General features: G+C 38.0%; 1 protein-coding gene across 4 annotated transcripts in view; it reads right to left on the reverse strand.

Annotated features, from left to right (window-relative positions):
- The window catches only part of SAR1B (secretion associated Ras related GTPase 1B), a 30,304-nt gene extending 15,342 nt beyond the window's left edge, over positions 1-14,962 (reverse strand). Inside the window, exons 1-4 of one of the 4 annotated variants that reach the window (XM_029217725.1) lie at positions 14,836-14,918; positions 5,136-5,251; positions 4,480-4,555; positions 483-602 (exon numbers count right to left, since the gene is read on the reverse strand). In XM_029217725.1, the coding sequence (XP_029073558.1) occupies positions 483-602; positions 4,480-4,537 (178 nt within the window). In that variant the 5' untranslated portion in view covers positions 4,538-4,555; positions 5,136-5,251; positions 14,836-14,918. Of the gene's footprint in view, positions 1-482; positions 603-4,479; positions 4,556-5,135; positions 5,252-5,687; positions 5,735-14,517; positions 14,585-14,835 lie in introns of those variants that run through there. The other 3 variants (XM_029217728.1, XM_029217727.1, XM_029217726.1) reach the window with 3 other exon arrangements.
- Between the last annotated feature and the right edge of the window lie 253 nt (positions 14,963-15,215).

A 15,215-nucleotide genomic window follows, 5' to 3' on the forward strand; every position in this document is an offset into this window, starting at 1 on the left:
ATAATTCTATGGTCTTTATATTAGAAATAGTTCAGGTTGTTAGGACTGGAAAAATAACTGGTTAACAAGTTGAGAGCTACCAGCAAAGTATAAGACTATAATCTGTCCATTGAATAATGATTAAAATAGTACAGTTCTAAAATTTGAAAGAAATTTAGGTTATGTAACAAGCTAATGGTGACTATTTATAACCTAAGCAATATGTTGTTGAATATCATATCATAATCCCCGAGGCAATAACTTTTTAATTCCTCTAGCTGGACAATGGTATACTAACTGATAAGAAGATATGAGTATTATTTCAAGATCTAAATATACTCCCTAGAGTTGGGTCACTTATTATTTACTATACTATTTTAAGAACAGGTGAAATGACCTGATCATAATTTATCCACCAAAAAAACAAACAAAACCTTTTGGTTAGGGCCTATGAATTGGTATCACTTGATCAAGTAATATATTGTATGGGAGAATATACTTACTGGGATGTAACGTTGGGACATGTTGTCCAAGTCTATCATCTTTTAGCATGTGTAGCAATGTTGTTTTTCCCGCATTATCCAATCCAAGAAATACCAATTTACCAGTTTTCTTATATAATCCTGCAGAATAAGAGCTATGATTAGTCAAAGTGATATCTGACAGACTACACAAATAAAATGACTTTAAATAAAAGTATAATATAATATTCACAATTTAGTTAGATACTTTTCCTAATTACCCCAGATTTTTGATGAAGAAACACTTATTAACCCTTTGAACTTTTAATATTTTATAAACTGGCCTGAAAAAGCTTGGATATCTAACCTATTTTTAGTTTTGAAGAGCTATTTTAAATTTATTATGATTTGGGAAGTCAAATCATTATAAAACTAAACTTTGCCCCGATCAATAAATGTGTGTGACCTAAACTTATCTTGCAATGCCAAAATGCCAATTCCCTTGACAATTTATCTTAAATCCTCTTTTATTTTAGTTTATCCCTTGATAAATATCTGTGTCCTCTACTAGAGAAACACTCATAAAATACTTGACATCATGTATTTATGAAGCTAGACCAAAAGAAAAATTAAAGAGTATTTTTCCACAGATAAAAATAAATTAACTATTTTTGACAATAAAAATTACAGTGAGTTTTTTTTCAGTAAAAACGTTTAGTTCACTGTCAAATTTCCCTGAGAATAAGGTTAAACTATTCACATGATTGCATAACACTAAGCAACAACAAAAATATCCAAGCACATAATTTTAAATATATCAGTCAAGCATTGATAGATAAAGGGATAAACAGATAAAGACAGCATTGACCAATTTACAGTAGACTGGCATTTACTGCAAAGTTCCATATTGAGCTATATATATGTGTGTGTGTGTGTGTATTTTAAAGACTTTTCTTAGAGCACTTTTAGGTTTACAACAAAACTGAAAGGAACGTACAGAGATTTCCCATATACCTCTGTCCCCACACATACATATCCTCCCCCAAGAGGACAAAAGTTTAATGACACATATTCAACAGTATACAGAGTATTTTCACCGCCCTAAAAAGTCCTCTGTGCTCTGCCTATACATCCCATCCCACCCAAGGCCCAGCAACCACTGATCTTTTTATTGTCTCCATATTTTTGCCTCTTCTAGAATGTCATAGCATGTCATGTAGTTGGAATCACTCAGTATGTAGCCTTTTCAGATTGGCTTCTTTCACTCAGTAATATGCATTTTAGTTTCCTCCATGTATTTTCATGGCTTGATAGTCCGTTTCTTTTTAGTGCTGAATAATATTCCATTGTCTGGCTATACCATAGTTTATCCATTCACCCACTAGAGGACACCTTGGTTGCTTCCAAGTTTTGGCAGTTATGACGAAAGCTGCCTCAAACACCTGTGTGCAGGTTTTCGGGTGGACGTAGGTTTACAGGTGGATGTAAGTTTTCAACTCCTTTGGGTAAATACCAAGGAGCACAATTGCTGGATTGAATGGTAAGAGTATGCCTAGTTTTATAAGAAACCAACAAACTGTCTTCCGAAGTGGCTGTACCATTTTTCATTCCCACCAGCAATGAATGAGAGTTTCTGTTGTTTCACATCCTCACTAGTATTCGGTGTTGTCAGGATCTGGATTTGGGGCATTCTAATAGGTGTGTAGTGGTATTGAAATTTATTTTTCATGTCTTTAATTGTCTAATACCCATGGAATTCCATGAGGACAGGGAATGCAGCAGCAGCTCAAAAAACAATAAATGAAATTTTTAAGACATTAGGCAATTACAGATTCAGGCCATCCCTTTTCTAATAAGTTCGTGCCAAAATAACATCTAGTTCTTTACCCACATTTAAGTTTAAAAAGTAAATTATTTAAGTCCTAATCTTTTGATCACATATTGACCAACAATTCCAATCCTAAAGAGAAGATTGTTTTCCATATTTACTTGAGCTGGGATACTACATCTCTCCTTTAATTATAAATCTGACTAATAATCTCCTTAAACATTTCTATTTCTTAAAAGATTTCTATACAGACTGTTTCTAACCAACGCACTCAATCTTACCACCTTTTTTTTTTTTTAAATATTTAATTTTATTTATTTTTGGCTGCGTTGGGTCTTTGTTGCTGTGCACGGGCTTTCTCTAGTTGTGGCAAGCGGGAGCTACTCTTCGTTGTGGTGCGCGGGCTTCTCATTGCGGTGGCTTCTCGTGTTGCGGAGCATGGGCTCTAGAGCGCAGGCTCAGTAGTTGTGGCACGTGGGCTCAGTAGTTGCGGTGCGCGGGTTTAGTTGCTCCACGGCACATGAGATCCTCCCAGACCAGGGATCAAACCCGTGTCCCCTGTATTGGCAGGAAGATTCCTATCCACTGTGCCACCAGGGAAGTCCCTACCACCCTAACTTTTAAATAGTAAAAGTGTACAGGATAATATACTAAAAGGGAACAACTACAGCATTTAATCTTTAAACTGAGTTGGACTAAATTCTTATTTTGTGGTAGGCACTGTTAAGCACCTGCAAACATTTCACTTAATCCTCAACTCTGTGAAGTAGCATTATTATCCTCTTTTTTACAGAGGGGAAATGAAGACTCAGAGTTAACTTGCTCAAATGCCGAAGTCAGATCTGAGATTTGAACCTATGTTTGATCCCAAAGCTTTGGTTCATTTTCATTTCTCTATACTGCTTCCTAAAGTTAGCACTATTAACCTTCTTTTTCCTGATTGTGATGCAATCTATTTTGCCTTTTCAACATAATTCAGCATAGATTCATTGTTCTATAAACTGAGATATAAATTCCAACATGTTATAACCCAAAGCCCCAGCAAAATAAAGTTTAAAAGCCTCTATTTCTGACCCAGTTCTTGCAAATATGTGACAAAATATTTCAGTCTGATAAAAAGATTTAAGAATTCTCTTGGAGGTAGTATAGAGAGATCTGACATTTGACCTGTAGTAGAGCAACAGTATAAAATAATGTGAGGAATTATATTTTTAAAAAGACAAAAAAACCACTCTGGGTTTTTAAAAATTTGCAACTAAGGTTCAACTAAGAAATAAAAATACAGTGACAAAATTTGATCTTACATTTTTATCCTTTCAATATATAGTAGTCAAACAAAATTTATATTTCCCAATCAAAATTTATTTCCTCAGTCAAGATTATGTTTGTGGAGAAAGAAATATTTATATAGGAGATATCATTCCATAAGTATGGTGTGGCCAGTTTAGAACTATGTTGACCACTCTGTAATTACATGAAATGCTTCTCTTTCTGCCAGTTTACAAGATGATGGTTATAAGGAGACTAAACTTAGGACGAAATTTGAAAATAGGAGACTAGAAATATTTTCATTAATTATTACAATAATAAAATTGTGCATATCCTAACATAAAAGTTAATCAAAAGCCTGGTTCAGGGGAAAAAAAAAAGCCTGTTTCACCGAAAAATGTGACAAGTCAAGGGTGTCAATAAAAGAATGGGAAGCAAAGAGTTTTCCTATCTTTAAAATCTATAAAGAGAGGAAAATCACTAGTCAGAATTGCTGGGTAAACAAGACTCATTTAGTGGGTTATAAAATGCCATTTATAATATATGAGGTACTTTATGGAACATGCATTTTTATAATAATAATAAAAAAAGAAACAATGCATTGGATTCCGGTGAGGATTACATGAGGTAAAGCATGTAAAGCTCTTGTGCAAACTGGCTAATAAATGGTAGCTATTCCTGTTAATAATATGTTTATCAACAACCTTAAAAGATAGGAATTATTATTTTACAGATAAGGAAATTAAGGCTAAAGTGGAGAAAAGAGTTTGTCTAAGATTACTTTGCAACAGGTATAATGAGTAATTGAACATGTTTGTATGATTCCAGAGCCCACATTTGTAACTACTGGGTTACATAGAAAGAGGCTCTGTACAAATAAAAGACACTTTTATATAAGTAGGATTAATGGGATAACAAAAGAGAACAAAGGGCCAACATTACCTAAAAACTGTAGCACACTGCTGAAACCACTGTAAATCCAGTCAAATATGAAGGACATAGCCAAATCTTATAGGGTCTGGAAAAAAAAGTGTTTTGAATTTAGTAGTCAACATTAAACACCAACAACATTAAACATCAACTGTGAGTAAATAATCCTACAACCTTACTACAAAGAATTAAACACTCTTTTCCATGCCAGTCTAACCTGATCTATACTGATGAATAAAAAACAAAATGTCTTTAAAATACCAAGTAGAGACCATTCTTTGCCCCTCAAAGTAGCAAACATGAAAAAATTATAACAGTCAAGACTAGAAAAAATGTGGTAAAAGAAGCATTATTAGTGGCAGTATAAATTGGTACAAATCTTTTTCAAAACCAATTTGACAATAATGTATCTGTTGATACCATTTGACCCAAGAATTCTACTTTTAGAAATTGTCCTAAATATGGAAAAGCTTATGTATAAAGATGTTCATCAAAGTGTTCCATAAGAAAATTTTTAGAAATAATCTATGTTCAATAGTAAATTAAATATAGTATCTATGGCATATGAAATATTTACCAAAACCTTGGAGTGGGGGACGGGAGAGAAGGGAGAAAAGAGGAGAAGAAAGGAAATTGATCATGAAATAAGTTTCCGAGTCTGATTTTACCTATGTGGAGTAAAAACCCTTTTTCTTTTTCTTTTGTTCTTTTGTAGCAGTTGGTACCAGACAGTAAATTTCTGGGTTTGTTATCTTTCTGCATTTTTCAAATTTTAATCATGTTACTAAATGTAAAAAAAAAAAAAAAAGATTAAATCACAGTAGAAAATACAGAGCATAGTTCAATTCAGCATTTACTTGACATGTACTTGATAAACTAATATAGCTAATATGGAAAATAAGAGAAAAAAAGCCTCTTTAGAAAAAAAATCACTTATACAAAAATATGCTTTCAGATCAACAAAGTTCATTTTCTAGAGCTGAACAAAAAAACCCAGGCCCCAAACTTGGGCCAAGTCCAAAAAGTTTGAAGGGTTGTGCTATCTCTGATATTCTTCAGACTAAGTATGACACACAACACTGCTTTCTATAACTGCCTCTCCCTCCAGTGGGCTGCCAAGCTGGACACAGATGGGCCCACCAAACTCAATATTCCTAGAGGGTAAGATGTTGAGAGCACATCACCTTGAGAGTCAGAAACAGAGAAAAGAGACAGCCTACCTCCAGTCTGTACAAGGCCTAGCAGTGTTTACTAGGAAATCCCCTGGATCCTGGCAATAGATTCTCCCCTCTTCTATTAACTTCTTACTTGAATTAGCGTAAGCAGAATTTTGTTCTTGCAATCAGTTGATTCCTGATTAAGACAGAGTGACTGGCAAACTATGAATAGTTTCATTTGTCAGTGTCACAAGAATGAGAACTACAACAGCAACATAAATATATAAGAATCTATTATCTTAGAAGTTCTCATTTTACTCAAGTTGAAAATTACACCTCCTTCTACTATTATCATTTTAGGTCATATAGAAATTGAAACTTAAAGTCAGAGAAAATATATACAGGTGGCTTGTCTTTTCTGAAGATTCTGAGGTATATGCTTTTCAAAGGGAATCATAATAATTTTCACTGTAGAGAATCAAATAAAGCAGTGGTGTGTTGAGATATTTAATTTAATTTAATATATATTTACCTAGTTCATATTACATCCAAAGTCCGGAGCTAGACATCATGGGGAATACAAATATTGATGACAAACATGGCTCTTTCTCTCAAAAAGATTATACAGTGATAAATTAGCTACACAAATGCAATTAAACTGAAAAATGTTAAAACTGAATAGGATATTATCTAAAATGGTAACAACTCACCCTATAGAGTTTCAAGACTCATTCAAACACAAGGGGAAAAAAATGCCCATACTCTAAGTCCTAAGCTATCAGGGGAGTAATGATCATAAGAGCATAAAAACAAAATAATAAAAATAAATAACAGAGATATGAGGTATTTATGTGCATACCAACAGAAAGAGGTATGGTTTGCTCACAAATGCACTTTATATTTTGTATGAAAAAGAGAAAACCAGTCCTGCTTGTCTCTACATCCGAAGTCCTATTTCCATAGTTCTATGGTGACACCAGGGTACAGCTAAGGAAAGGTTTCTTAGATGGTGTTTAGCCTGAATGGGTACAGCAAAAAGTCGGGAATTGTTAGATAATATGACTGGGGTTAGGGGACCGCAAACTGAGAGTAAAAAATCAACTGGTGCTAATTAGTGATGCAGAAGCCAGATTGATAAACAAATCTGAGACTAAATTTAGACATTAGGTCTTCATGCCTGCTACTTTTAATATATGAACATAAGAAACGATGCTGAATTCGCCTTTCAACTTAATAAAACAAAGCAAAACAAACAAACAAAAAATATCAGCTACCATTTATTGAACCCCTACGAGCATTATGGTCTAGAGGTTAAGAGCAGGAGCTCTGGTGCTAGGACTTTACTATCTACTTTAGGTAAGTTACTTCACTTTCCTCATCTGTAAAATGGGGATAACAATATTACCTGAGATGGTTATTGTGAAGATTGATTACTAAACACAAAGCATTTAGTATTTCGCATGGAGGAAGCATTTAATTTTAGCTGCTGTTATTATTATTTCTTCTACTACATGGCCTACAGTACTAGACACTTTACAGATATCACCACTAAATACTCCAACAACCTTTCAGAGTACATATATTATTGTTCACATTTTACAGAAGCTGAAGTTACAGTAAGTAAAACTCAACTATTAATGATAGGCACAACTAAGTTTGATAGGCACAACTGAGTTTCAAACATGAGTTGAACTTCCACGTCCATCCCCTTTCCCTTACATTGCATTGGCTCTCTAAAGCTTTATAACAATAGTTTTAAAGGTTTAAATTTATTTAAGTCATTACATACCCATTTTTTAATAACTCCAGCTCATGACTCTGACATGTAATTCCTTCCTCTCCCTCACATCCAACACCCAGTCATTCCTTAGTTCTATCAATTTCTGCACTGAAGTCTCAAGCTTTCTTTGATGCTCACAGGAGCCACCTAGTCAAAAGCCTTATAGTCACTTTCCAAAACTACCATCTTAACATCAAAATGTGTTTCTACCCATCTGTACATGCTCTCCAGAGTAGCTTCCCCAAAATGTCATCTTGGACTTGTTGCATAGTCAGGGTGACTATAACTCCCAGTTTGCTGGGGATAGTCTCAGCAAAGTTATTTCAGTGTAATTATTAACAGTGCTTCCTCTCACTCTCAAAAGGGTCCTGATTTAGGTTAAATTATATGGCCACGCTATGCTTGTGGATGGAGAGTCACTGGAGGTTTGTGAGCTGAGAAATGATACAATCAAACTCCTAGGCCCGTATTCCACATTCCACTCTTAGCTACCTTTCTAAGTTTAATACATATTACTTCCCTACTTGTAGCTTTCCCCAGACCAAAGTAAACTGCTTGCCATTCACCACTGGCGACCTGGACTTTACTACCTTAAAACCTCTGCTCATTATCCTTCCCAGCATCAGAATGTTCTCCCACTATCTCTGCTAAAGTCTCCTTGCCTCCAGCACCAGCCAAATGCTATGAAAGAAATTAATTCTCACTTGAGGGACAGATATAGATGGAAGAACCAAAAGAACCCAGGAAGGGTAAAAGAACTAGAAGAGAGAGGCAAGGAAAGAAGTTAGCCACATTAAATGCAGAGATGTCACAGCTAGCTTTGGTGACAAGGAGACAACAGTTGACAGCATGAGTAGCCTGCAGTGGAGTGGTAGTACAGGAGAGCCTATGGCCGGTACTTAAAGCACAGCAGAGCTGTGTGACCTTGAACAACTTAAAATCTCTCAGGGTGTTTTAAGAGCAAATGAGATACAATGTACAAAGTAAGTATCAATATTTAAAACCTGGCTCCTGTCATTATTGAGAAGAGAATGGGACAGGAGGTTAACAGGTGGAGGCAGTGAGGAAATTCTTTTTCTTTTTTATTTTTTTTTTGCGGTACGCGGGCCTCTCACTGTTGTGGCCTCTCCCGTTGCGGAGCACAGGCTCCGGACACGCAGGCTCAGCGGCCATGGCTCACGGGTCCAGCCGCTCTGCGGCATGTGGGATCTTCCCGGACCGGGGCACGAACCCGTGTCCCCTGCATCGGCAGGCGGACTCTCAACCACTGCGCCACCAGGGAAGTCCTAGGAAATTCTTCTTTCAAAAAGTTTGAAATGGGATGAGGGAAATGAGGTTTTCTTCTTAAGGAAGGGTGAGGCTTGAGAATGTTGATAAATTGAAAGGAAGGAGCTAGTGGCAAGGAAGAGGTTAAAGATGAGAAAGAGAAGGAATTAACCAAAAGGGTCAAAGTCTCAAGAGGAGCCTGGGCAGAGAGCACACTCCTTCTCTAAGATGAGAAGGAAGGAAGGCCAGAAAAGATGAAGAAGGGGTGTAACTACTGAGCCCGCGCGCCTGGATCCCGTGCTCTGCAACAAGAGAAGCCACCGCAATGAGAAGCCTGCACACCGCAACAAAGAGTAGCCCCCGCTCGCCGCAACTAGAGAAAGCCTGCACAGCAACGAAGACCCAACACAGCCAAAATTAAATTAAATTAAAAAAAAAAAGAAAAGCTACTGTGGGGAAAAGATCGAATTAAAAGATTGCTAAAAAGAGCCAGGGACTTCCCTGGTGGCGCAGTGGTTAAGAATCCACCTGCCAATGCAGGAGACACGGGTTCGAGCTCTGGTCTGGGAAGATCCCACATGCCGCGCAGCAACTAAGCCCGTGCGCCACAGCTACTGAGCCTGCGCTCTAGAGCCCATGAGCCACAACTACTGAGCCCACATGCCACAACTACTGAAGCCCACATGCCTAGAACCCGTGTTCCGCAACAAGAGAAGGCACCGCAATGAGAAGCCTGCGCACCACAACGAAGAGTAGCCCCCGCTCACCACAACTAGAGAAAGCCCTCACGCAGCAACAAAGACCCAACACAGCCAAAAATAAATAAATAATTAAAAAAATAAAAAGAGCCAGTTGCTAGGGTTGAAAAACATTCACAGCAGTACCAATCTGTACTGATTTCTATCCCTCACCCCCCCACCCCAAGCAATGCTGAGCCTTAGAGAACAAGGAGCGAATGGGGTTTAGGGACTTCCAGAACAGCAAATGAAAAAAAGATAGGGGAGCAGGAATTTGACAGTACTAGCAACAGAGACTGAAGTAATCTGATCAGCAGTCTGAGTGGATAAGGTATAAACACAGATAGCGCATGGAATGGGGTGGGGATCAAAGGCAGGCTCTTCACAGAATAGAAATGGAAGAATAGGGGAAGAGTCTTTAGCTAAATAGCAGGTGTAGATGTAGTAAAAGGGTGCGAGAAGTGAAAGGTGGGTCAGAATTGTGCCTGCACAGTGGAGGAAAATGTGGGGTTCAGAATTCAAGAAAGGACTGGGTCTGGGTGGTGGCCAGCTCCAAGGCCTGGCTCTGGCATGGGCAGCTGAAGAGAATTAGGGGTGAAGGATTTGGGAAGCTGGGCTATTCCACACTGACAGGCAGTGGAATCATCTAGAAGATTGGAGGGTAGTGTTTTAGAAAGCAAGACTGTGAATCAAGTGGCAAAATCCTTACTGAAGATGACTGTTGGTAGGTGAGAGCCACGAGGACTCAGGGAGGGTAGAGTGGGTAAGCCATGCAGGTAAATGGATTTTTTTGCATAAGGATGGTACCACTTTGCTTTTGTATAATTTGTCCCAAGATAACTAATTTAATAACATATATGGGGAAACTCTTCTTTAGAAATTAATGAGATATTTACATTTCTATAAAGTCACGGTTTCTGAGATCCTTAAACAGAAACTCCTTAAGCTAGGAGTCATCAGTCATTTTAAAGTAGAGGGAGTGAAGTAAGTCAGAAAGAGAAAAACAAATACTGTACGTTAACACATATACATGGAATCTAAAAAAATTTTTTTTAAAAGTTCTGATGAACCTAGGGGCAGGACAGGGATAAAGACGCCAACATAGAGAATGGACTTGAGGACGGTGCGGGGGGCAGGGTAAGCTGGGACAAAGTGAGAGAGTGGTATGGACATAGATACACTACCAAATGTAAAACCCATAGTTAGTGGGAAGCAGCTGCATAGCACAGGGAGATCAGCTTGGTGCTTTGTGTCCACCTAGAGGGGTGGGATAGGGAGGGTGGGAGGGAGATGCAAGAGGGAGGAGATATGGGGATATATGTATATGTATAGCTGATTCACTTTGTTATAAAGCAGAAACTAACACACCACTGTAAAGCAATTATACTCCAATAAAGATGTTAAAAACAATAAAGTAGAGGTAAAAATGCCAACTAAGAATAAAAATTACTTAGCCACAAACAGATACCTGAGCCCTGAGAACAGGTTACACAACACCATGAACACACTATTAAGACATGTGAAAAGCAAAGGTCAAGAACAAGGAAACATATACACGTCAGCAGATTTATTTATTGCATGAACACCAAACAGGAAAAGTTGCTAAGCAGATTAGAAAAGTGATCTACTCAAGTGACATGAAAATCAGTGCAAAGGGTGTAATGGAACAGAAATTCTCAGATTACAAATAACTTCTGAAAGCCTTGCCCCATTAAACTCATAAGGACAACTCCATTTTTATGAAATGTCCAGAATAGGCAACTCTTTAGAGTAAATAGATTAGTGGTTGTCAGATTGGGGGGAAGGTGAAATGGGGAGTGGCTGCTAATAAGTACTGGGTTTCTTTTGGGGGTAATGAAAATGTTCTGGAGTTACTGGTTATGGTTGCACAACATGATGAACTAAAAAAACACTGAATTGTACATTTATAAAGGTAAGAAGTGTATGTACAAGTACCCTTTATGGTATGTATTCTCTCTCAATAAAGTTATTATTAAAAAATAAAGAAAATTATATGTTGAAAATTTACATGGGCTTTTAATATTTATAACTAATATAAGTAATTTAGCAAAATCATTTAGGGATGAACTTTTTGTTGTTGTTGTTGCGGTACACGGGCCTCTCACTGCTGTGGCCTCTCCTGTTGCGGTGCACAGGCTCCGGACGGGCAGGCTCAGCAGCCATGGCTCACAGGCCCAGCCGCTCAGCGGCATGTGGGATCCCCCAGGACCGGGGCACGAACCCGTGTCTCCTGCATTGGCAGGCGGACTCTCAACCACTGCGCCACCAGGGAAGCCCTAGTTATGAACTTTTTAAAAATATACATAAGGGAAAAAAAATACACATGAGATGACAAGATATAAATACTCCAAAAAGTAGTGCTGGTAGAAAATAAAAAATATTCTAAGGAGGTAAATCCTATTCAGAATAGAATTCTAGAATCAATACATTAATAACTTTGGGAAGCAAAGCATGGTAGAGCTGTGATAAAATGGATGGAGTGCCTGTCCTAGAATTTAAAAAATCTAAACTGAATGTGCATCTTTTTTTTTTTTTTGGCCGCACCATGCAGCAAGGGGAACTTCCCCCACCAGGGATGGAACCTGTGACCCCTGCAGTGGAAGCTCGGAGTCTTAATCCCTGGACCACCAGGTAAGTCCTGAATGTGCATCTTTCGAAATACCATAATTTCATTCTGGGAAACCCAATCTTTCTGAGTGCCAGTTTGCTTCTCCATATAAGGGAAATACCACCTGACTCACAGAATGTTAAGAATGATTAACTATGATAATGTACATGAAAACACTTTGAATACTACCCCATATAAGTGGTATTAATTCTTTCAAACTAAGTTAATTAAAATTCAAATCACAAAACTTTAAATGCCAATTTTCAAGTTAACTTCAATATTAACAACTATTAATATGAAAAAGTTTTTTTTCATAATGTTCTGATTTTACTTTAAATATTAATAGCACCACCACTGTCACCAGAAAAGGCATTAGAAGAGTTTCCTTCAAATCCTGGTAAGGAAATTTCACTAGGAGAGATTAATCACAATTTTCTACACAATTTTGTCAGGCTTATGATTAAAATATGTACAAATTCCATAAGATTAGTATACTATCTGTAAACTAATTTAGGATATATACATACCTCTCTCTCAGATTCAAACAGTACTAGAAATACAAAGGCCAAACTCTGCTTGACCATGTTTTGTAGAATTTCAGCAAGGCCCTATGCCTTTCAGTCGTCCCTTGGTGTCCTAGAGGATTGGTTCCAGGCCCCTACACCCCATCCTCAAGTCCCTTATATAAAATGTCATAGTATTTACATATAATCCACACACATCCTCTAGTATACTTTAAATGATCTCTCAATTACTTATAATATCTAATACAATGTAAATAATAAGCAAATAGTTGTAAATACAATGTAAATGCCATGTAAATAGTCGCCAGCACTTGGCCAATTCAAGGTTTGCTTTCTCAAACTTTCTGGAATTTTTTCCCCCAAATATTTTCTACCCATGGTTGAATCCTTAGAGTGGAACCTGTGGATACGGAGGGCCAACTCTTTTAAAAGTACGGACAGTGACAATGTTGAATGTTTTAAGACAATGTTACTTTATAAATACTCACCCCTAAAATTGTTAAATTTTCTTTTTACAACCTTTATTGAAACGGTGATGCAAATAAAAAAACTCTAGAAAACATTTTAGGATTGAATGTATAGCAATTATAATAATGCTAAAAACTAAATACTATAATACTAAAAACTAAAACTTTTAGTTCATGTAATGAACAAAAAGTACATATTCAATTTTCCTTTAAGGGAAAGTGATGCTCGATTGAAATTAGGTTAAATCTATGACAAATATAAATAGGATTTTTTAAGAGGCAAGGAAAAAAAACTCTGTATTAAAAAAGTTGCGCACCTAAGTACTGAACTTGGCTATAATGAATTAAGGAAAAAAAAACTGACATAAGCAATGACAAATTTAATCATTAAGATACTTTTGACTCAAATTGTTCTAAAAGCTATATACAAGGAAGAGAAACTTTTCAATACCATGATTTGAAAATTATTTGCTTAGTAATGTTTTGCAGAAAAATAATTTAAATGAGTTTCAGCCAAGTGTACTTAAAGAAGAGGGTGGAGAAATAATGAATCATTACTACAGAATTCTGATTTATAAGCTTCAAATGACGTGGCAGTGATTTTCATTTCTGATAGCCTACTCTTCGGTCTCAATTCTTGCTTGAAGTGCAAGGCAAAGGAAGGTTAAAATGTACCCTATTCAAACTGCTAATCTGCATAATTAATGACAATGCTTCTTTAATATTTCTAAAATGAAGGCAACACCTTCCTCTTCTGCAAACTCAGAAAACACCAATGAACTATCCTAAAGTTTTTAAAGTTCAAAATATTTTGGTGACGAACGCAAGCCCACTAAAACAACGTTTGATATACACATTGCTTTGAAATATCAGCACCACTAATTATTGATAAAATGTAAACCTTCCTGTATTCCTCATGTGTAAAATAGAGATACTATTACTTCCTCATTGGATTGCTGTGTGCATAGCTAGCGCCTTACACATAGTAGAAAACAAATGTTCCTGTCTTTCTTTCATTTGCTTCATTTAGACTTACTCTAATTCGTATTCTAACACTTAACACGGAACACAGGACATTCTTCAGCGTGAGACACAGTGGTAGTACAGATCTTGATATATCAATAAAAACGTGCAACTAATATTAGGTTTAGTTTTTCAAATTAAAAGGATTTCTTCACCTCATTTTGCCCCATGTACCTAACACCTTACATTCCTGACGCGTTTGGTTTTTTTGGTCAACAATGTTAGAGTTTTCGCTGTTGTCAAATTCAATTTCTATCTTGTTAGAAACTCGTGAAAAAATCCCTAAATCATTGCAGTTTTCCCCCAACAGTTTATCTTTTTCCCAGTGAGCTGGGACTTGGGCTATGGGAAGACGTTACCCACTAGTGGGAAAGGAAGTTCGATTTGTTCCCGCACTAAGTGGGAGAGCTGAGAACAACACGCCGCGTCACAGCCTCTTGAGCTGTCAATGATCCCGCCGCCTTCACCTTACTCGGTGAGGAAACTGAGGCCGAGGGGAAGGAAGGGCTTGCCTGCAGTTCAGAGTCATCTCGTTCATTCCTGAAATAACACACCGTTTGACAGCAGCGGTGTCCTATCCGGATGACCGTCAGAGAGGCCCCGCGAAGCACGTAAGGAGCCCGTCCTCTTTCCCGCCGCCAGATTCCAGGGCAGAAAACAGGAGCCCCTTCCTCGCCCGGCTACAGGCAGGGGCATTGGGTGGGCCCAGGCACGAAAGGCGCTCCTCCCCCGGGGTCCACAGCTGCCGCCCGCCGGTTCTCCGGGGAGGAGAGGCCGCCACTTACCTGCGATTGGAGAGAACACAATTCCTTGCTTGGCGTCGACCCTACTCACTCCGACACCGAACTGCAAAGCGCGATGGCTGCCGCGGCCCTAGTCTGCGCTAGCTCCTTCCGGGCCGGTGGGTGCTTCTCTCCAGAAGGTTCGCAGGACAGCAGCGCCGTGCGCCTCTAGTTCCGCCTCCTGGCGGTTCCGCGGCCAGTCCCACCGCTGAATGCTCCCAGAACTGGGGCCTGCTCCCCATACACGCCTGAAGGGGCTGCACGGGCTGCGGGCCTAGGCAGAGAAGGTAACACCGGTTCCTAGCTTGGGGAGATTATACGTGACATGATTTTCTGAAAAAATACATTTTCAAAGTGCACCTGTTTCTTGAGTTCAACAAGTA

Source organism: Monodon monoceros, unplaced genomic scaffold (assembly GCF_005190385.1).
Source record: "Monodon monoceros isolate NGI ecotype Baffin Bay Population unplaced genomic scaffold, NGI_Narwhal_1 Super_Scaffold_12, whole genome shotgun sequence".
In the NCBI taxonomy this organism is placed as follows: domain Eukaryota; kingdom Metazoa; phylum Chordata; class Mammalia; order Artiodactyla; family Monodontidae; genus Monodon; species Monodon monoceros.